The sequence below is a fragment of the Chinchilla lanigera genome, unplaced genomic scaffold (assembly GCF_000276665.1).
Source record: "Chinchilla lanigera isolate Chin_1 unplaced genomic scaffold, ChiLan1.0 scaffold00023, whole genome shotgun sequence".
Lineage (NCBI taxonomy): Eukaryota > Metazoa > Chordata > Mammalia > Rodentia > Chinchillidae > Chinchilla > Chinchilla lanigera.
In genome coordinates this window covers 11692230-11714631 of record NW_004955424.1, presented here as the reverse complement: position 1 = coordinate 11714631, position 22402 = coordinate 11692230, and the positions used below count along the sequence as shown (strand labels likewise).

The 22402-nt window shown below is 49.5% G+C and overlaps 1 protein-coding gene across 6 annotated transcripts in view; it reads left to right on the top strand.

The window, feature by feature from the left end:
- The window catches only part of Tet3 (tet methylcytosine dioxygenase 3), a 110007-nt gene that overhangs the window by 7499 nt on the left and 80106 nt on the right, over nucleotides 1–22402 (top strand). For 3 of the 6 annotated variants that reach the window (XM_013514634.1, XM_013514633.1, XM_013514636.1), the window contains 2 exons: nucleotides 429–1153; nucleotides 14761–14817. In XM_013514634.1, coding sequence (XP_013370088.1) covers nucleotides 851–1153; nucleotides 14761–14817 — 360 coding nt within the window. In that variant the 5' untranslated portion in view covers nucleotides 429–850. Of the gene's footprint in view, nucleotides 1–43; nucleotides 142–225; nucleotides 1154–14324; nucleotides 14415–14760; nucleotides 14818–22402 lie in introns of those variants that run through there. The other 3 variants (XM_005385529.2, XM_005385528.2, XM_005385532.2) reach the window with 3 other exon arrangements.

Below are 22402 nucleotides of genomic sequence, written 5' to 3'. Positions count from 1 at the left end.
CCGAGCGCAGGCTCCCCGCGGGCGCGCCCCGCTTCCAGGCCGCTTCCGTGCCGGGGGCGCTGGGCAGCCCGGCCGAGCGAGGCTCTCCGCAAACTTTATTCTCAGAGCTCTGCGCCCTGGCGCGGGGCCCTGCGGCCTCCGGTGAGGCGGTGGGGGGAATTTTGGAGAAACTCACAGGCGCGTGGGGGCTGGCAGCGGGCAACTTTGTCAGAAGTCCCACCTGGACCGCCCCTTCGAGTTCGTCGTCCTCTCCTCCCGAGTGCCAAGTCTGGCTCTAGTCCTCTTCCCTGCTGAGTCCTGCCTGGGGTTCATTTGAGCTAGCGCCTCTCTCCCCCATTTTCTCTTTTCCCCGAAGCAGTAAGAGGTAACACATGAAAGTTATCCTTGAGCCCGGAGTGATGCGCGTCCCCTTTCTGTCTCTTTTTCAGGCAGCGCTGCCTTCCCCACCATCCTGACCCCCAGAGGAGAACTGTCCGGGGGAGACTCCACCCTGCCGTGCCCCGCCGCACAGCTACCTGCTCACCTCATGCCCCGGTACTGGCTGGCTGAGGGTGAAGGACCCACCCAGCCAAGATGATCTCTTCCTTGAGGGGTGCTGCTGCTGTCCTCCCGCAGATCCTGGGCCCCAGCAGGTGGGAAACTGGCCCTGGAAGCCCTGTCAGACTGCTGCAGAGGAGGTGAAGAGGCGTCCGCCCTGGAGACGGGAGCTCCGTGTCTTCCAGCCTTGTAGATTACTGTCTTAGGAGAGGAGGACCTGTTGGTGGCCTTTTGCAGGCAGTAGGAAACTGCTGGACACTGGATTGTGGTTCTGCACAGGACCTATGTTCTCCGCTCTGGCAGTGTCAGCATCATGAGCCAGTTTCAGGTGCCCCTGGCCGTCCAACCGGACCTGCCAGGTCTTTATGACTTCCCTCAGGGCCAGGTGATGGTAGGGGGCTTCCAGGGACCTGGGCTTCCTGTGACTGGGAGTGAGGCCCAGCTGAGAGGGAGTGGAGATGGGCGAAAGAAACGGAAACGGTGTGGTACTTGTGAGCCGTGCCGAAGGCTGGAGAACTGTGGGGCTTGCACCAGCTGTACCAACCGCCGCACACACCAGATCTGCAAACTTCGCAAGTGTGAGGTGCTGAAGAAAAAAGCGGGGCTTCTCAAAGAGGTAAGCTGGCTCTTGCTGGGCTCTCTGTCCCTTCCTTGAGAGCCCTGTGATCATGAGGCTTGTGTTAAAAGACTCATTCAGTTAAGAACATTTTCCCACTTCCGATCTCTTGGTCCAACTTCGGGCCCATGAAGAGGAGTGTAATTGACATTGGAAGGTGCAGTGACCCACTTTGTGGGGCTGACAATTTGGGTGGGAGGAACTAGGTCCCAGAGAGTGCTGGGGTAGCCCCTACATCTTAGATCTTTGCATTTGATGCAAGACGGTGTTGTCTAGCTTAATCTCTAGAAGTTTACTGTTCTGCCTGAAGCTTTAGATATTGTTTCAAGGTTACACTAATACCTGGGTGACAAGAGGAGTAATGATGGTATCAGGTGAGGGATGGAGGCTGCTGATGGGCCGGGAGAGAAAGCCCTAGCACCACAGGATGGCTTTATGCTGTTTGCACGGGAGTAGAAATGTTTCTTAAACTTTTTCTTGGGTGCCATCCTTTCTCTTAGATGGCAAGAGCCAGTTGAAACTGCTTGGGAATTTAATGAGGAACAAGTGATTTGGGTTCCTGTGTGGTGTTGAGTACTTCTTGAGGCCAAAGACTTTCTACATCTGTTTCCAGAACCTGGAACAGTCATGGCACCAAGTCGTATTATCTGGCAGGTAGCGGGCACCACGATATTCATTCATGAATGAACGATGTACTTTTGAGACACTGTCAGCCCCAAGGATACCCTCTTTATTTGGGGTTGAGGAGGGAAGGAGTAGTTGGGATCAGAGCACTGGAGTCCGGGCAGAAATGGAAGGGCTGTGGCCCCCATTGTACATCTTTCCTTTCCATTCTGCTGGCTCGAGGTTGGTGGCAGCCACTACAGCAGAGTTGGCAGAAGTAGGGACAAGCGAAGTTGAGCAGTTTAGGCGGAGCGGTGTAGCGGCTGAGGTTGCTACAGTCAGTGGAACTGGCGCTGGACAGAGACAGCGGCCTGCGCTGTCTCAGGGGCTCCCCGGGCTCTGCCACTGATTTGTCCTAGAGCCCAGACAACTCCGGCTTCTCTAGGCCTGTATTTTCCTTGGGGAAATGAAGGAGTTGTGCTTGATGGCCTTTGAAGCCCCAAGCCGGGCGGGGAGCCACTGTGCTTTTGAGGGCTGGGGCACCTGTGGCTGCGATGGGCTGATGGCATGTACTCGGGATTTCCCTGACCGCTGAGTGCAGAGCTGTGCCGTGAGCTGGTGGGGCTGTGGTCCTGTGGCTAGGAAAAAGATCCAAGCATGGGGGGTGGGGAAGTGGGTGTTGCTGGGATGTTTCTGTGCCTTCTCACCTTCCCTTATCTACCGCATGTAATGACCTGGGGACCCCAGACTCCAGGGGTCCAGACTGTCCTGTTTACCCTGTCTCTGGTAAAATATCCGTCTAGAGCACACCTGCAGCTCCCCACCCCAGAGATAGTGTCCAGTCCCTTTATGTTGCTGGTATTGGGAGGGAGGGAGAGTCAGCATCCTGCTGGCCCAATGCCCTGTAGGTCCTCTTTGAAAGGGAGTGGGATCAGGTATAGGCTTAGTTCTGGGCATGAGCTCTGGTGTTTTAGTGAAAGGAGAACCTGCCCAATGTACTTTGTAAAGTTTGATTTCCTTGGCTTCCTTCCTTCCAGTGCTTATTTTCTTCCTCAGTCACAGTATCTCACTCCATTCTATCCCATCACCAAATCGGAGGGGTGAGGAGACTGAGCTTTGTGGGCTGGAGGTTCTTGGAACCATTGGCTCTCATGAATGATGTGAAGTGCTTCTCTTGGCAATGATGGAGCATACCTGAGTGAGAGGGGCTGGGAGTGACGCCACGGCCTTGTCATCCTTGTTTGTAAGCTGCTGGCCCAGGCCGTTGGGTGGTCATGGTGAAGATACCTTGCATCTGGGTTGGCTGAGGCTTAGAAACAAAGCTGCTGAGAGATGTCGGAACCCCCTTGGTCTTTGCTGTGGCTGGCTGCTCCTCTAGGCCCCCGGAGTCTGGTAAACCTGGCTTCATGGCCAGAGTCACCCTAGGACAGAGGGTCCAGTTTGTGGAGAAACAGTGCAGTGAGGATAGTGAAGTGAATTTTTTTCTTAAAGCTAACTTTCCTTGACTTAAAGAGTAGTACCTTGTTGTAAGGAAAAATCTTTTCTGTTTCTCAGTATTTAAAATGTGCTTTCTTTTATGAAGTGAAGATGTATATAGAAAGATCAAAAATTTTAAAGTCTTTCCTTGGTACAACACAAAATGGTAACTAATGGCTCACTTCACTTTTTTTTTCAGCCTGTGAAGGCTGAAAGCCTGGGAACAACTGCCCAGGCAACATTATGTTTAATGGGCATGTCTCTGGCACAGTCTCAGAGCTGAGAGACTTTGCCTGAGCAAAGTGTTTAGCAGCCCCAGGGGACTACTGGGAGCCTAACCATTAGATCTAGCAGTGCAAAGCTGAAGGAACTCCTCCCAGGGCTGGGAAGGTCATTTATGCCAGGTTCTTCAGGTGGGGCAAAAGCCTCAGAAATCTACTTTCATCTTTGCTCCCTGGCATTTCCCCTGCTCTGTTAGAGTGGTGCTTTTTCTCTAGGTACTCTTTTTTTCCATCTTGGCCCCATTTCTCCCAGCTGCCTTTGGGACGTCCTTTGAACTGCCTGCTGATAGCTGTTTTGTTTTGCCTGCTGATAGGGTGGAAGCTTATCATGGGCTTACTGTCTCCCTCGAAACTCATTCTTTTTCCCAGTGGACTTAGCAGAGGGTGCTGGAGAACCTTCTACTGAGAAATGTAGTCCAGGACTTTAAGACAGCTCCCCAGGGGGTAGGTGACTACTGTGGGCCCTAACATGAAGTTGTGGGGGGGGGGGGAATTGCTGGAATCTGTAGATAACAAACCTGAAGGGGTTCATTTCTGTACCATAGTCTTCTTTCCTAGTTCCAGGAAGGATTTAGATCCTAGGCTGATGTCAGAGGCTTTTTGATTCACATTTTTTAACTGAGTGGTGGCTTTGTAGCATAATGAAGACAGTTGATTAAAAAAAAGTTAATAGTTAATTTCTTGAGCATCAGCTTTCTCAGTTGAAAGATAAGGGTAACCCTTCTTTGCAGGGTTATGGTAAGGATTGAATGAGATAAAAGTATGCATAATATCTGGTATGTGGTAGGTAACCAGTGCACTGTGACAAATCATCCCTAGAACAAACAGAGAAGAGTTAATCTTTATGCATAAACAATGGTGCATTTGTCTAAGTTGGGAACAAGCACTACAAATTAAATGTTTATCTCAAGACATCCCCTGGCTTACTAAAAGAACTGTAGGGCAGAGCCTTGGGGCCAGGCAGAGCGGGGAGAGCAAGGATTCACCATGGTCCTGGCCATGACTGAAAAATTATTCATAGGTGAGGGAAATGCAGTCTTAATAGAGTACCATAGGAAAATGATCATTTGTGGAAAAAAAAAAAACCTGCATAGAAAAATATATGCATCAGTTTAGGAGCATGACTGAGAACATTATGGGTGAAAATTAGAAAAATAAACAGATGTATGAGTTGAGAACACTTTTTAGCCCTCAGCCAAGTGGATTTAACAGGTGAAACACATCTTTCTGCCATATTTGAGACAAGATATGTTGGAACTGGTGGTGTTTCAACATGATCAGAACCTCTGGTGAATTCTTGCCCAACCTGCTTAGTAGCTTGGTCCCTCTGAAGATAGAGGGAGGCTGTGAGGAGAGATGCTCTCAGGAACAAAGGGAAAATTGATTGGTGAAGTAGAAGTGGGAGAATCTTTAGAGAAAGACACTGTCTGGGTGTTTGTGAGGCCTGAGAGAAGGCTGGGTAAGAAGAAAATTATTGTTCAAAGGCAAGCAACTTTTAACATTATACCCACAGACTCCAAAAGAGAGGTCAGCTGGAGGGATAAGATTGCTTTTTTAAAAGGAAATGCTGATAGAACAGTCATAAATGGTAGCTTAAGAAGACAGGTGACGACACTGAGGAAGGACTGAACCATCAGTGTAGCTGCATGGGCTGCTGTCCAGTAAGTGCTGATGGTAAAAGGCCATGCTCATTGGGGTCTGTGGCACTGAAAGCAGACTCAGAGTGGTCTGAGCTCCTCATAGGCATGTCAGGAAGTCCAGTTATCAAAATGCACTGAGTCTGGTAGAAAATGCTCACAATAGTAAGTCATCAGTATTTTCCTAGCAAGAATGAAAAGGAAAAGGCAGGCTAACAACTTTGAGAGTATAACTAGGGACAGGGAGCCACCACTGGGTCCTGGCCTTGCTAGGAGGTGTAAACTGGGGAAAGGAGAGCCATTGCTCCCTACTGAATACCTTCACATGTGCTCACAGAATCACAATCTACAGAATTATGGAGAGCAAAAGAAGGCCTGAAGACCAGAGCCTGGCAAGAACTCCAATTTTTCAGAGATTTGGTAGTTCTAAAGATAGTTCTAGAACTAGACTATTCTCTTCTAAGGCCATCATTGTTAAAAAGTAAGTTGTGCGGGGCTAGGGATTTAGCTCAGTGGCAAAGCGCCTGCCTGGCAAGCGCAAGGTCGTGAGTTCGGTTCCTGGTACCGGAGGAAAAAAAAAAAAAAAAAAAAAACTAAGTTGTGAGACTTTAGAAAGGCAAGTGGTGAATTGTGAGAGGCCTTGTGGTTCTGTGGGAAGCAGCCTAGAGAAGCTGAGATCTGGATTTCTGAAAAGAAATGGTGATACCTGACCAGCTTCTTGGACAGATCAGAGATCCAGTGTTTGACATAATGTCAATCAAAAGGGAAGACATTTAACTGCCTTGTTTCAATCTTTTATTAACCATGTAGATTAAGGGTTCCACATTAGGATCCCCTGGAAGGATTAGCAAAATCAGTGTCTAGGTCCCACCTCTCAGGGATTCTGACTTAATTGGTTTTGGATGACCCAAGTGGACTGGGCTCTGTAGGTGTATCTAATGTGTAGCTATCATGGAGACCCTCTGATGCAGATGAGAGACAGCTTGTAGGCTTCTGCCTGTACTCTTCTGCTGCTGATTGCTCACCCGAGTCTTAGGGCACCTAATGATTCACAGTCACTTTTCCCTTGCTACTCAGTGGGGCAGCAGCATCAGGGTCACCTGTGACAGTTAGAAATACAGTCTGTGACCCCATCCTAGATCTCCTGAATCAAAATCTGTACTTCAACAAGATCCCCAGGTGATTTGTAGTCCAGAAGAATTTGGGGAGCTAATCAGTATGACTTCTAGACTAGAGGGAGGGGATGAGACATGAGAATAGGGCAGCAATCAGTCATGAGCAGAAAAAGAAGTCCTGTTGCTGACCAGGATAAGGAGCATGACTTGACCCATTTCTTCACCCTGTAAGCTAGGGAGGTAAGAAACTCTTGAGATTTACTCGATATTCTTGCACTTCTGGAGTCTTTTAGTTTTGAGCTACCAGTGACTGCCTTTAAGAACTTGTGTGCCTGTGTTGTATGTTCTGAGAACAGTAAGGAAAGCTCTCAGATGTTTGTTACTCAGAGACCTGATTCAGGAACATGAGCCCCAAAGGGTAAGTAGTGGTTTTGCAGAGGAGGGTTGTGTCTGAAATCTTGAGCTCCACAGAGGGGTTGGAGGGTTATGAGGCAGAAGGGATGTGTACCTTTTAAAAGAAAAAAACCCAACAATATATAGGAATAAATGTGTCAGATCTGTGAGTGCATGCTTGTGTAGATGTAGCTATTAATTTGATTGATGGAACTAAGGGACTAAGGAGATTGGGGAAGCCTAAACAGTGAGTCCTAGCCAAACTAGATGGTATTTAACCAGGATAAATGCAGTCTTATACTTCTTTTAAAAAAGAAAAGCCAGACATAGTGGGACATGCCTGTAATCCCAGCATTTTGGGGAGGTTGAGGCCACAGGATTATAAGTTTGAGCCCAGCCTGGGCTGCATAGTGACTTGGTAAAGACTGTCTCAAAGTAGGTACATGTGTACATACATACATGTATACATGCAAAAGGAATTGCACAAGTAGGGAACCCTGGTTTCCTACCAGGTAAAAAGAGGGGAAACGCTAAAGAATGTTGATAGCTCATCTTGAGATCTGTTGGAGTGGTCACATGCAGGACAATTAAAGGAAACAGAGCCTGGTCAGCTTGCACATAAGTAGAGGGACACAGGCTAAGGTGAGTCTTATGAGGAAGGGGTGTCATCTCTTTCATGTGGAGTACACAGCACAACTTTCATAAATGGGTGAAAACTACAGGCAGACTGACTGAACCCATGTTAGAAGAGGGTCTAGGGGGCTGGGAATTTAGCTCTAGCGGCACAGCACCTGCCTGGCAAGCGCAAGGTCATGAGTTTGATTCCTGATTCCAGGAAAAAAAAAAAAAAGGAAGAGGATCTAACATTTTACAGCTGTTTCTACACTGAGGAGCTAGCCCTCAGAGGTGCTGAGTTGCCTGTGCTTGCAGGTCTGGGTAGAAGCTGGAGTGCTGGCTAGCAGGGATGTTACATAAAAGGATGTACTCTATCACTTTGTGGGCTCTTCCTAGGACTATATAAAGTATAATACCAGGTCTGTTCTCCTATTCCTTAGACAACTGCATATAGAAGAACATTTGGTCAAGCTATAGACCTTTATTTATTTATGTTTTAGTGCTGGGGATGGAACCCAGGGACCTCCATCATGGTAGACAAATGCTCTACCACAAAGATACACCCAAGCCCTAGACTTAATCTTACACCTACACCTAATCTCGGAGCTGGTTTAGGGTAAGGCTTGGGAACTTTCTGAAAGTTTCAGTCAGGAGTATATTTCCTCAGGAGTGGGTCTATAGTTTTTAGCAGATTTTCAAAAATATTCATGACTTCAAATTTAAGAAAGCATGCTCAGCCTGAGCTGTCCACTATGATAGCTGTCTACCACAAGTAACTATTTAAATTTAAGTTAATTAAAATTATATTTAATAACTCAGTCACAGTAGCTGCCTTGCAAGTACTCAATAGTGACACATGGCTAGTGGCTCATGTTGTGCAGATAAAGAATGTTCTTATCACCACAGGAAGTTCTCTTGAGCAGTGCTGTGAGCTAGATATTGCATGTCCCAGCATGGTCCCTGGACCCTCACCATAGCCTCTTTCTAGGTTGGGGAAAGAGCTGTCTGGGTTGGCTATTCTCCGAGTGGATTATTTTGGTGTAGGATGATGGTCCCTTCCCCAGGGAAGTAGTAATGTCTGTGGAGGGGGGACAATACTTTAGGGTTGATGTAGGCCTCTGTCTGAGTGCATCTGTGTAAGGCTGAGCTACCACGACACTTGGAATGCTTAAATCCCTTGGTGGCCTTATCTCCTGTCACTTGCATAAGAAATCCAATAACCTATGTTTTTATTAATCACTGAGAGGGGGTGAAAAGAAAACTGGCAGTCCAGTGTAAGGTAACTTGGTGGGCCTTCAGGGAACCACAGCTGTGGGGATTGCTTCATTGCTTTAGGTAGCACAAGCCGCAGTCCCAGGCATTTTCAGATGACTCTTCCTGCTGTGCTGCCTCTGACTTGTACAATTTCCAACGCCCTTGTGTTCCATCTCCAAGCCTACCCTGGGAGTTAGAGGACAAATAACATGTCTTCCACTGCTATTAGAGCAGCGGCCCTAGATTCTCAGATTGGGATGGGGGTTTCATTGGATGAAGTAATCTGAGAGCATTGGCCCAACTGTGGATGTCCATAGCTCTTTGCCCCTCCTGGTTACTGCCAGGGGAAGCCTCAGGAAGGGAGCATGGGAAAGTTGGGTCAAAAACAATTGACAGAGTACTGGATTAGTGTTCATTCCACTTATGAGCCATTCTTGTTGGGAGGGCTTTGGGCTGTTCTTATTTTTTATTTTATTGTCTTCCCTTTCAGGGTAAGCTCTGGGTACTCAAGTTCCCCTAGTGATATTGGAAATGATTCTGAAGTCCCAGGAGAAAAAAAAAAATGGCAGATTCTTCCTGTGAGGGCTGGGTCTTGTCTGTGGGTTTCATGCTGCAAGGTGGAGTAGGATACAGTGAATGCTTGGGAGATGGTGGGAGGAGAAGAGCTGGTGCTGGAGGGACTAGAAAGAAATTCACCTTACTGGTGTGTTTCATGGGCCGCAGGACCGCCAGTGTCCCTTGTACTAAAGGAAGGCAGCTCCTCTCTCTGTTGTGCGTCAGTTTCCAGAGACAGAGCACTATCTACTTTGACCTGTGGACATGCAGGTTGCCTTCCTAGCCCACTGAGCAAGCCTCGCCTGGCACTGGGTGTGGGCAAGGCTCTGCTGAGAGCCTGAGCAAGGAGTAAGGGGGAGGCATCATTAACTCTGTCCTTAATGAGCTCGAGGTCTAGGGACGGAGACAGTGTGGAAACAAATAATTACAGCACGTTCTGGTAGGGATGTAAGGGAGGGATGCCTTGAGGGCAGAGATGAGCCTTCATTACCTCTGCACCCCTTACAGCCCAACGTCTCGAGAGTTTTAGCATAGGAACTTGTGAAGAATGAGGAGAATGGTGCCTCCCCTGACCTTGCCAAGTGTGGAGATGCTACTGGAATACTTGTAGCTGGTGGCAGGGGTGGAGAAGGATACAGGCAGGTGTCTGGGCACATCTGAGGGTGTTCACGGATCCTCGAAGTGGAAGGTTAAATGCTTTGTGTTAATTCTTCTTGAAAGTCTCCCTCTAAAGCTGCCTCCAGGTTTCTAAACTCCTCAGCGTTTGTATCTTGCATTCTCTATGCTTTTGTATGGCCCTTGTTATATGCTAAGGTCGTATAACATTTAGGGGTCCACAACTGCTGCATTTGGAATACAAAGGCGTTGAGGAGGTTCATAGGATATGTCCTACTAAAAGCATCTAGGAGGGCATGTGAGTATAGGCAGAGTGTGGCCATCAGAGAGTGGATGGATATAAGAGATACGGGGTGCACTCTGTCTGGAAGTGAGAAGGTGGAGTTAGCTGCTTTTCAGTGGTTTTCCTCAGACGTCAGTGGGTGCCTTGGTTCAGTCCGGGTTTGCTGCATCTTTAAGGAGAGGCATCTTTTTTCTTGTTATTGCTGCTGCTCCTGGGCTTTCTCCTCCCTGGGATTGCAGTTGACACAGACTTCCGCTGCCAAAGCTAATTGTGAGGCCTGATCAGTGAATGAAGGCAAAGGCAGTTCCCATGACAACCGCAAAGAGTTTCAAATATAGGGAATGATGTGTGTGTGATGGGCTGCAATTACTTGGGTGGAAATTGATGCGTGGACACCGGGGACTTCAAACATAGGCTCTGAAGGTGGAGGGGGTGTTAGGTTTCTTTGGCAGGATCCTTTGTGTGATAGAGAGGGAAGGAGGTCACCGACTTCCCTCACAGTGAATTCCAAGTGCCTTCAGCATGTGGAAAATTGGGCAAAACCCCCCAGGGTGCTTTTAGAAGGCACAAAAGCTTTGGAGAAGCACAACTCCCCCCATTCTAGTTGGGGAAGCAGGACACACAGACAAATTCCAAGTGTCAAATGAGAAACATTAGAAGTGCTGTAGGCTGGCAGAGGGCTGGGGTAACCTGAGAAGGCTTCCTGGAGGAAGCAGGGCTAGAACCAGCTTTGAAGGAATCCCTGTGGAGAGTGACCTCATTCAGGACAGTCACGCATGGCGAGGGAGAGAAGCCTGTTTCTCGGTATCCTCCCCCAGCTCTAGAAGAGGTAGGTGGGCTTGAAAATCATGGTGCTACTGATGAGCTCTGACAGTACCACTTCAAATGAGGGATAGTGAGTCCTGCACATTTTCTAGTTTTGTGTCCTTGGGCAAGGTGCTTAATCTCTCTGTATCCCACTTTTTCCATCATTAGGGTGGGCCTGAATAATTCCCATCTCATTGGTTTGTTTTGAAGGATAAATAGTCTGTATATTGTGCCTCTAGGTGTGGGGCATCAACATGGTTAGTGCTTGGTTGCTGGTGTTGCAGCCCTTCCCATACCCCCAGTGTGTCAGGAGATGTTCACATTGCCTAGTCTTTGTCTTTGTGTAGTTTCACCTGTAGGTGTCCGTGTTCCTGAGATTCTTGGTGTGTGTCCTGGAAGTGGGTGATCCATTCACCTCTTGCCAGTGTGGAGGTCTGTGAGCCCATCCTCCTGCTGTGGGAGTCCTGAGCTGTCCCAGGCACCTCTGGGCTAGTCATTGTGAACCCTCCTATGTAGAAAGAGGGGCATATAGAGATAGAAGGAGAGTCAGGTGTGTGGTGAAGTTTCGTGGAGGCAGAATGGTCCTGGCATGCACCTCTGTGACTGTGTTGAAGCCAGGGATAGCAGGTGCCTCAGCAGAGGGAAGGAGACCAGGGTGGGATGAACATAGGAACAGGTTGACTTCCTTGGAAACTACAGGGTCCTTTGGGATAGTAGAGGACAGGATGGGGACCTGCTGCTGGGGTAGGCACAGGGAGAGGGTTTGAACAGGCAGTTGGGGCAAGAATGTGGTTCTGCGGTTCCTGCAAGCTTGTGATGAGGGCTTGACTAGCTGAACAAATCTGGGATTCAGCTACAGTTCACTTATGGCAGGTCCTGCCCTTCTAGATGAGCAGATGTCCCCTGGCTCCTAGGGGACCTCAGTGAGAAGACCACCCAGAAAAGGGACCTCTCCATCTCAGTGCCCAGCCTCCAGCCTCTCCACCCTGTTCATGTAGAAACTCAGCTCAGCACATTCCAGTTCTGTGCAGAGCCTAGTAAAGGGGGAAGCCAGGGCCCCCGCCTATGTGGGGAAGACACCGTGTAAATAAATAACTATACTTTGATGTGGCTGGTGCCCTCAAGAAAGCAGTACACTGCTCCCTGAGAACACTGGAGGAGCCTGGATTACTCATGGAGACTTGATGACTGAGAAACTGGCAGAGGGAAGGCACTGTTTGCATTAAGCCTTGTCCCACATTAGTTTGTTAGGAGGAGAAAGGGCACCCAGGCAGAAGGAGCAGCATCAAGAAGTCTCCAAGCATGAAAACATGACTATTCTCAGATCTGCTGCTTAAAGGGAAGTAGTCAGTTTGAGCAACCCATTGTTTTTGCATCTCTGTGGGGTTGACAGGGTGGGAGAGAGGGAGTGTTAAGAGCACTGGAATGAGAGAGGCTAGGGTTTGAAGTCCAGCCCACTACTCACCAGTTTGTGTTGACAGTAGGTAACTTCACATCTCTAAGCCCCTCCATTTCCCTGTAATAGACAAGGCTGTGGGTGGAGCAGGTCAGATGAGATGATCCTACAATGTGGCCGGTGCAGAGCCTAGTACATAGCACAGGCTTGATAAACTGTAGTAGCTGTAGCAGCAGCAGTATTAATTGATACAGTCCAATCGGTAGTAGTCTGTCTTATCCACCAGAAGACTATGTATGGGACAAAGGGGTAGGAAAGGGTTTTGGGGACCAGGATTATGGAGGGACTCTACTTGGCCTGCTCAGAGTAAGAGTTAAAAGGTACACACACACACACACACAAAAAAAAAAAAAAAAAAAAGAGTTAAAAGGTACCAAAAGCCATTTTCCACCAAAGCCATGGTTTGAGACATTGTTCCTTACTCTGCCTTGTAAAGTCTCCCTTCCTATTGTGAGAAGCCCAGTTGTTCTGCTGTTGTACTGTTTGTCCCCAGGGGAAGGCAGGTATGGGCCCGGGTGACTCCTGGAGTCCCATCCCCAGAAGCCAGCTTTGCTGTCTCTCCTAAGGCAGCTCATTCTGTTTGGAGTACTCCCTTGGGGCCCGGGGGAGGGACAGCAATTAGGCATCTGTGGTCGTGTGGGTAATAGAGCGAATCACTGGCTCAGGGGCTGTCATGCATCCTACCTAGTCCTGTGAGTCACTTCTCTCTGGCCTCAGCTTACTCATCTGTGAGAATGAGAAATAGCACCCAGTGAGCTCTTCCAGAAGTGAAGAGTGCTGGTAGCTCCCAGCATGGACAGAGTGGCAAATGATGTGCTGCATCTCTTCATGCGAGCCCCACAACTGTATGGAGGAGCTGGTAGTTCCGTCTTACAGATGAGCCAAGACAGGCTAAGACAGGTAAGTTAGCACTGGCCAGGTACTGGGGGCAGCTAGAGGCAGGATGATGGCCCCTTCCCCTCCTCTTGTTCTTTCTCCACTCCCCGCCTTCCTTCCTCCTTCCCCTCTGTCCCCTTCAGTGTGCTGGAGCCTGGGATCGAACTCAGAGTTGTGGATACTGGAGTGTGTAGGATGTGGACACTCTGGGGTGTTCAGCTGCTGGGGTAGAGGTGGGGCAGAAAAGAATTGATGAGTCCCATAGTGGTCTGCAGGGCTATCCTTTTTTTCTCCTCTGCTCTTGCCTGTCCTGCCTGCCTTTCAGTCATAGGGCACTGCAGCCTTCAGAGGCTTTGAGTCTGGGAACTGGAAGGTCAGAGCTTTAGGGTCTGGACCACCACCCTGCCTTGTTCTCTTCCGGATATGAGCCCTGGGGGTTCTTGGAGGAGCACCTCCGAGAGGGAAACCATGGTGGGTGGGGTGTGTTCTCGCAGCGGCACTGAGTGAGCCTGGTAGAAGAAAGTGGGCGTTTGAGTGTCCCCAGAGGGTGCAGCTGACTTGGGGAGGCTGAGTCACAGGCATTGTGGGTTCCCAGAAGCAGCCTGTTTTCTGAGGTGGGTACTGGAGGGCAAGGGAAGTGAAAAAGTCTTTAGAGTGCACAAACCTGGCATGGAGTCTCGGCTCTGCTGTGTTTTAGCTGTATCACCTTGGGTAAGTTACTTCACTTGTCCGCCTTGTTTCCTTATCTGCAAAGTGGGGTAAAGGTTCGCGCTGCCTGGGCTTTCTCTTCTCGGAGGCCTGAAGGCTGAAGGCTGTAGGCTCTTGCGGGTCTTGTGTCCTGTGGCTGCCAGCCTAAGGTTGGCTAGAGAGTGGCGGGGGTGGGAATCCCACCGGCGCCTGCCCTACCCCGAGCGCAGTGTGCCATCTTTGACCCCGGAGGCACAGAGGACGTCTTCTGCATATTTCCTTCGGGGTGGCCTCAGGAGGACACAGGGGGTGCCCCGGGATCCCCAGCCTGCTAGGGAGCGGCGGCAGGCCTGGGAAGCAGCCCTGGCGGCTCCTTGCACCCTCGCGGCGCCCCCGCCTCCCGGCTGGGCAGGTCCACCCGCGGGGGCAGGGCCGGGCGCAGGATTGGCTGGCGCGCGCGCCGCCCCAGCCTCGCGCGGGGAGGGAGGGCGGGGAGCTCACGGCAGCTGGCCGCCGCCGCCTCTGCAGTGCCTCCCTCCGTGCGCTCCCTCCGGCGGGGATAATGGGAGGCCCGGCGGCGGCCGATGCACCAGAGGAGGCCGGCAGAGGTAGTGCGCACAGGGCCAGGAGGGACGGGCAGGCCGGACGCTGGCCGGGAACTAGGGACCAGTGCCCTCTCGCATCTCGGGAGGGTTCAAAAAGGAGAAATGAAAACAAAAACACACTGGACGACGAAGGAACCCATCAGCGCGGGTCTGGGCGGCAGCTGGAGGCAGGAAGATGATCCCCGCTAGCCTTTCTTCCCGAGGCCCCTTCCCTTCGCTTCCTTCTTCCTCCTCCCCTCCTTCTTTCCTTCCTTCCTTCCTCTTCGGTGTGCTGAGGGGTGCTGAGGAAGGACTTTGCTTCTTTTCTGGTATCGGCCTGGCTCATCAGTCTCTCTGGCTTCATTTGCAGGTGGAAATAAAGGCTGGTGAAGGAGCCGGGCCGTGGACACAAGGGGCGGCTGTCAAGGTACCTCGTGTGTGTGTGTGTGTGTGTGTGTGTGTGTGTGTGTGTGTGTGTGTAGGGGTGAAGTGTTTGACTGGATTGGATAAAAATAAAGGGTCTCCTCCGGTGATCCCTTAATCTCCCACTGTGTGTAGCAGCAGCTGAGGGGGAGGGGCGGTGGGAGTGTGGGCGGCCAATGAATTCTCAGGCCTGTGTGGGTTTTGTTTGGATTCTTTTTGCTTTCTCAGCTGGATGGTTTGGGTGCAGTTGGGGTTTGGTTTGTTGAACTGTTTTTATTTTTTATTTTTAAAGACATGCAACCCACTCCCTACCCCTGGAAATCTCTGGAGAATGTCCCTGGCACTGTTGGTTTGCATCCAATCTGCAGAAATCCCCCCGGGGGGGGGGGTGTTGGAGAGGAGGAGGGGGAATTGCGCTCCTGAGTCTGAAGCTGATAGGGTGTCATTAGTCATGCTGCTGTCACCATGGAGATGGCTGGAGAGGAGGTGGTGGGGGTGAGGATATTTTGGGTAGGGTGGGGGCTGATGCAACATCATGACTGAGAAGCTGGCGAGTGTCTAATGTTACTCTCTGTGGCCTGGTATCTAGGGGACTGGGAAGGGAGAGTTCCCAGGTGTGTGGGAAGTAGAGAAGGGGCGCTGCTGCTCCAGGTGGTTGACTGAGGGCGAGGGCTGGGATATGTAGGGCACGGAGTTGGAGAGTCTACTGGGGTATCCGTCATTGCTAGGAAATCACGGATAGTCCTTTCAGTTTGGCAAGGATCAGACCTGTAGGTTTCCTTGACCCTATTTTCTAGGCTAGGGGCTCATCGTGAGTTTGGGATTAGTCAGCACTATCCTCTACTGGCCCAGGGCAGAGAAAACAGAATAGGAGACAGTTTGGCTTGGTTGTCTTTCAAGAAGCAGAGAGACTGGGAGGGCCAGGGGGACAGGTGTGCAGGGGCTGGCGGGGTGGGGCTCTTCCTAACAGGAAGCTGGAAGAGCCTGTGCTTGGGAAGCAGGTGGGGAAGCTGCTAGTGTCCCAACATGCTCTTAGTCTCTCCTCCCTGGAAATTCTCCTCCCACTTCCTGGGAAAGCTGTGGGAAGCTCCGCGGAGGTGCTGTAAGTGGCATCGTGCCATCTTACTGCCTGAGTGGGGACACTGGTGGGGAAAGGCTCTAGATCCCATCATGGGATGGGGGCTCCTGAGCAAGACTGCAGTGTGGATCAGAAGGCCAGGGTGTTTCCTTGGCTTCCTCCCAAGGAACTTGAGGCCAGGAAGTGCTTGTGGAAGGGCATGGATTTTGCTTCTGGAGCAGCTTCTGGGGGAAGGAGATGAGCCAGGTTGCATTGTCGACTCCCAGGGGAGTTCACATGCCTTGATGACGCTAGTTGCAGTCAGCGATCTCCTGGGATGAGACTGTGGGTGGCCCTGAGGTGGACAGAGGGTAGTGTGTACCAGTGATGCCAGGGGTGCAGAGAAGAGAGCTGTGAGCTCACCTCGGCTCACTCATACTGGCTCTTACTCCCTCTCTTCAGAGAATTCCCAGGTTTCACTTCTGCTTCCTCCCTTGGGTCCCCACTGCTGACCAGGGATTGGGGACAGATGGGCTCAGAGAGGGGGCAGGTTCCTCCTCCCTGTCTATCTCCAGCCTTGTCAGCAGAGCTTACTTCTCTGCTGACAGAAGGCATGCTGTTGGGTCTGTTTACTCTGAAGCACCTGTCCCGCCTCCCTCAGTGATGGCTGTCCTTGGTAGACCTGCTTCCTGTCCACTTGTTTCAAGTCTTCTTTCTGCTCTTCTCTCTGGTTCTCTGGCTTCCATTCTGCTGGCCTAGGATAAGACTGGTTTTCTGTAGACCTGCTAGAGGTTCCCAGCCTAGTATCCAGCCCTTGTGAAGTACTCTTGTGGGTATGTGGAAAAGGCTACTTCAGTATTTACAGAAGCCCTCCAAGTAAGTCTTTCCCCTTCCCTCTTCTCAGTAAGTTATAGCTGGCTGTGTGCTTGTAGATTTGAGGTTCTGTCTGTGCTTATTTTTCTTATTGAGTTTTCTGTCTGAGAATTTAGCTTCCTCAGCCTGGGTGCTGCCAGCAAGCTCTCATGTTTAAGCTTTCCATTCCTGGTTCTGCTTTCCCTCCACATAAGGTGTCTCAGGTGGACAATTGGGTGCAGTATCCCAACATACCCTGGTTGAGGCAAGTTTGCCAAATACTTTTCCATCATCAGATTATAGTATAAGATTAAGTGTCTGGTATATGTGCTTGTTCTGAGATCATGTGAAGATGTTGAGACAGACACAAGGCAAAGGGGGTATCTCTAGCAGTGTTTTCATGGGATGAGTATGGGAGAAATAAGTCCCATGGGTGAATGGTGTTCAGCAACCAGAGGGGCTATGCATGTCCCTTGTGTGCTCAGTCCTGCCAGGGATCAGGAATATCACGATGTTCAGTATGGGTGTACATAGTGCCTAGCACAGGCACAGAGTGGAGCATGATACAAGTTGTCATTTTACTGTCTAGTGTGCCCCATGTCTACCCATGATATCCCAAGAGACAGGCCTTTGCACACATTTGTTGCCCAGGAGCTAGTGCCCAGTGCCAAGAGCACCAGGCATCCTTGCCTTTGGGTTCCCACACACTCCCACACTCACCCCCTGGGAGCACTCCATTGGCTGAGGATGTCTGGAAACTATTTTGGGTCTATGCCCAGAGTCTCTGCCTTCTGTCTCTCCTTTGACCACTGCAAAAATGCCCTGTTGTCAAGAATCTGTGCTCATCGTCTTTCCACATGCTATAGGTCACTGCTCCTACTTTCTTGCTTGTGAAGGTCTAGGAGGAGCCCTTTCTCTCTGAGATCTGTTTACAAACAGCAGTGAACCTCAAGATATGGAGCAGGAAGGGAACCAATCTTGAGGATTTTAGAGTCGAGTTTGAGGATAGGGAGTAGGAGAGGGCTTCCCTATGCATGATAAGAACAGGAGTTAAATAAATCCCAGGGCTCAGTTCCACCTCCATGATGACTCCAACCCTTTTTGAAAGTCAGGGAAGAGGAAGAGAGCTTGGCATGATAGACAGGAGAGTGAACTGGAGAGAGAGCCTTCCTGCTCATGATGAGACAGGGGCCCAGAGGCTGTGTTCAAGGACCTTCCTGCTCATGATGAGACAGGGGCCCAGAGGCTGTGTTCAAGGACCATCCTCAACTAGTCTGGTGAGGAGGGCCTGGGTGCTGCGCTCCTCCAGCTGCAAATGGACATTTCTGCTAGAAATGAGCTTTATGATCTTGCCAAGTCCCCTCCCATACCCTGGAGGCTGTCACAAATGGTTTGGCTGGTTGGGGGATGGGAGAAGAGAGGGTGGGGAGGGGCTTTGGTTTGGCTTAGCTTTTGGGTCTCCCAATCCTCTTAAGTCCTTTCTTTCCCACTCTGACCTCTTGGGCTTTTGGCCTCATTTCCTCTCACACCCAGACATCTGGCAGTCAGCTGAGGACTCCCCTTGTTCCCAGCATCTCTGCAGCCTTGGAGAAGGAGGTAGCTTCCATACACAGGGTAGCTGGAATGAGTAAAACATATAGATTATTTTTCTAACCAGGACTATGATCCTATCCCTATCTGCTTTTTTTCAGTACTGGGAATCAAACTCAGGACCTTGTGCTTGCCAGGCAGGCAAGTTTGTGCCCCTGAGCTATATCCCCAGCCCCTATCTGCTTTATCTCCCTTTCTTCATCCCCTTTTCAACGTTTGCTGAGCATTACTGCTCAGTACGGTACTAGGTATAGAAAAAATAGTAGAAATCATTACTTGAACCTCACGAAGAGTCGGAAGTGATGACTGTTTTATTTAAAATCATAGGTAACTTTTCTTTTTTCTTTTGAGAGTGTCTTGATATAATTTAGGCTGGCCTTGAACTCAACTATGTAGTATGGGTTGGTCTACAGTTCATGGTGATCCTCCCATGTCAGTGTCCCAAGTGCTGGCCATTAGGCCTGGCTGCTAAAATCATAACTCTTAAGTGGGAAAACCAGCATTGCTATTTTTTGTTTTCATGCAATAAAAACCTTTGATCTTATGTTTTGGCCTATGAACTTGGACACTGCAGACAAAATCCTTTATACCATATATACCCAGCTCTTTACCTTTGCTTTCTTTCTGGCCCCGTGAACCTCACAGGATTTTGAAGGAAGAATCAACGTACTAACCTTATTTTTGAGAAGTTATTGTGTCCAAGAAATTGTTGTTTCCAAGATCTAGAGATGATGAGTAAGGATAGTGCTATCAGAAATGAACTAGCTGGGAAGGGAGCTGTACTGGGTAACAAACCTAGGACCTTGCTACATGCTAGGCAAGTGCTCTACCACTGAGCCACATCCCCAGCCATTTTTGTGTTTTATTTTGAGACAGGGTCTCACTAAGTTACTTACACTGTCCTCAAATTTGCAATCCTCCTGTCTCAACCTTCCACATAAGTGGGATTATAGGTATGTGTCACCTTGCCTAACAGAAATTTAGTTTTGAAAGGAAAGCTTAGTTTGGCCTTTAGATGTGTTGGATTTGACATCTGGAGAAAGCTGGATGGAAATATTCTGCCTAAGCTATGTACCCTAAACCCCAAATTACCTTCAATTCATTTGAAGCTTGAGTCTATTATCCCTTACTGCTTCAGGGGCTCCAGTGAGAGAAAGTGGGCAGGAAACCCTGTTGTCTAGTCTCTTTCCTTCCTATTTCCTGCTCTGGTCCTACTCTTGACTTTAGCATTGGGGAACTCGCTTAATGCCCACAGAAACTGAACAGGCTTGTCGTCTAAAGTTAGCTTTTCTCAAACTAAATCTGGGGAAGGGCCCCAGTTTTTGTTTTAATTTCCAGAGCATTACAGAACTGAAACATGATCCTGTTTTGTACAGCTACTTCACAGCTTTCAGCATGGGTAGTTTTTCTCTGGAGTTTGGTACCAACTAGACTGGTCTGTGAGCCATTTGATAGGGCAAGTCCTGTGATCATGCTCTTGGATGTCACGATGGCTTCAAATTGCTGGAAGAGTTTCTAGAGTTTCTTACATTTGTGTTTTGGTGGACTGGTGATGAACAGTTTATGTGCCATACCCTGAGCAGCACTGGTTTTGAACTTTGCTTCTGGGAGAGCACAGAGGTCTCTTTCCTTCTCTACGTCCCCACCCTTGCTGGACATGACTTCCTGCTCTTCTGTCCATCAGGGAGATAAAGCCACTACTTGAAAGAATGGAGAACTTTCTGGCCCAGACATTCTGAATGCCTTAAAAGATTTACCTGTATTTCACCTTCTATAGATAAGGATGTCCCCTACCTTTCCTTATACCTCTGCAAGTCTAGGAGTTTGATGGCAGAACATCAGAACCTGGGGAGCCCCCAGAAGGGCAGCACTGTGTGTGTGCAGACTGCGTGACTTGGAGGAAGGGAACAGTCACAGTGAGCCTGAAGATGCTGGTGTGGCCTTGGCCTGCAGGAAACTAAAGAAATACTGCTGTAGGCAAAGCGTCTCGACATCTGAGCTCTTTCTATTTGGTGACTCTTAATAACTTGCAAGTGTAGCCCCTTCCTTTGGGGGCTGATCATAAACTCTGCCCTGATTTATGTATGGATGGACATCTTCATCTTTTTGGCTGCTTGAGTTTGAGCATCTTGCCCCTATATTTTTCAGCCAGGGATCTTTGGCTTTTTTGTTTGAGATGGTCAAGATTAGATTAAAAAAACAAAAAACCTAATTTCCTTCTCTCCCAGCCCCCTCATGTAAAAAAGGAGGAACTAAGGGGTGGATAGCACAGTCTTGCCACAAAAATATTACTGAAGAGGTGAACATGCCTTGGATAGGAGAATTAGGGTCTAAGGAAATCCTGGTTACATCTGTGGCCTGGAACTCTTGTGCCCTTGTTGAGTTAGTAATTGGATTTCTCAACCCTGCCTCCAAGCATTTTCGTGTGTAATCCTAACCTCATGAGCTTTGCAAGGAAACAAAGGCATTGAAAAGGTTTGTAACTTGTCCCTGACCATAAGCTCCTGAGCTTTGCCACCTCTGCAGCATCCACTACCTGCCCTCCAAACGCCCCATCCCCAGGCGTCTGTTTTTCTAGCCTGTAGGCTTTCGTTCCTAGCTCTGCTAAGCAGCTAGAGTTTACAGAAGGTGGTATTTCTGCTAGTGCACCTTCCTGTACCTCAGTTAGGTTCCATCTCTGACTCTGCTAGTGACTCTGTAAAAGGGGGAAGATCCAGGAAAGACCAATAACACCCGTCAGAAGTACAGAGAGACCCTGGCAAGAATGGTAGGCTAAAAACTTAATCTGGATCCCTTTGCTGCACCTTTTCCTTTGGGAGTGACCTTTGGACCAAAACATTTCTGTGCTTCCTAGCAAGTTCTGATTGGGGAACAGAGGGTCCTCACTGACCACACAAGGCCCTGCTAAGCTCAGAGAGCAAAGACACGGCCTTCACAATGTGGGTCACTGTTGCTCTGCACTGTGGGCTCTAGGGAAGTGGATTTTTAGTGCATCTGGAGGTGGGGCCCAAGAGGTGGGGCCCACTGTGATTATCCCAGCATCCCTCTTTCTTCTATTCTCTTCACCCTGAAACATCCTCTTCGGCCTCTCCCGACTTTAGCCTCTGGTGCTTGGAACTCAGCTCTAAGTCCTAGGCTAAGCAGAGAAGGCCTCTGGGAGCATACTTTGTGAAGCTCCTTGAGTCAGAATCATCTAAGGAGTTAGTAAAATGTTATGGGACTGCTTGGGCAAGATGGCCATCTGCTGGGTCCAGGCCATGAGCTCCTGTGGTACATTGAGATAGAATGGACACCAGATGTGATGCAGGAACCCCAGATATCAGTGCTGACTGCTCTGGGCAGGTGGGCCTTGTGATGTGCCCTTCCTCACTGGCCTGCCACTTGTCTCTGAGCAGAGTCCCGCTTGATGGTTGAGCTCTGTGCTAACCTTTGCCCTGTGGCCTTTCATTCTACTATTAGTTGTCCTTGGTTTCCTGTTTTCCAGCTGTGGGTTCCCAGAGGTGTCATTTGGACCCTGGGTAGTATTTAGGGCTTAGTTCTGGGGTTGTGTGGTTGCAGTGGCGTGCGTCTTGGGGCTGTCCTGGCAAGTGGTCCAGAGCAATCTGAACGCTCTGGCAAGGAGCCAGAACCCAGAGTTTGTTTCCAACCCTGGAGAGCTCCTCCCTCTCATTTTGCAGATGCTGTGCCCTCCATGTTGGGGGCATTGCTCTCGACTGGGCCTCTGCCTAAGGTCTGGAGGAAGTGGGATGTGGAGGAGGACCTGGGTGGATGCCAGAGCACTTCAGCTCTAAATATTCCCACCCCACAGCTTCCACCAAGACAGGCAGGAGCTATGCTTCAACTTGCCTGAGAATTTCCAGTGGCCAGTCCCTCTGGTTCAACTAGTTTAGTGATTCTCAGCCCCCACTGCATACTAGATACATCTGAGGAGCTTTTAAAAAAGAAAATATCAGCCAGGCATCTCAAAATAAAAAATTAAAAAGGATGTAGCTCAGTGTGAAGGCCTATGATTCAATTCCCCAGTACCACAAAAAGAAAGAAAGAAAGAAAGAAAGAAAGAAAGAAAGAAAGAAGGAAGGAAGGAAGGAAG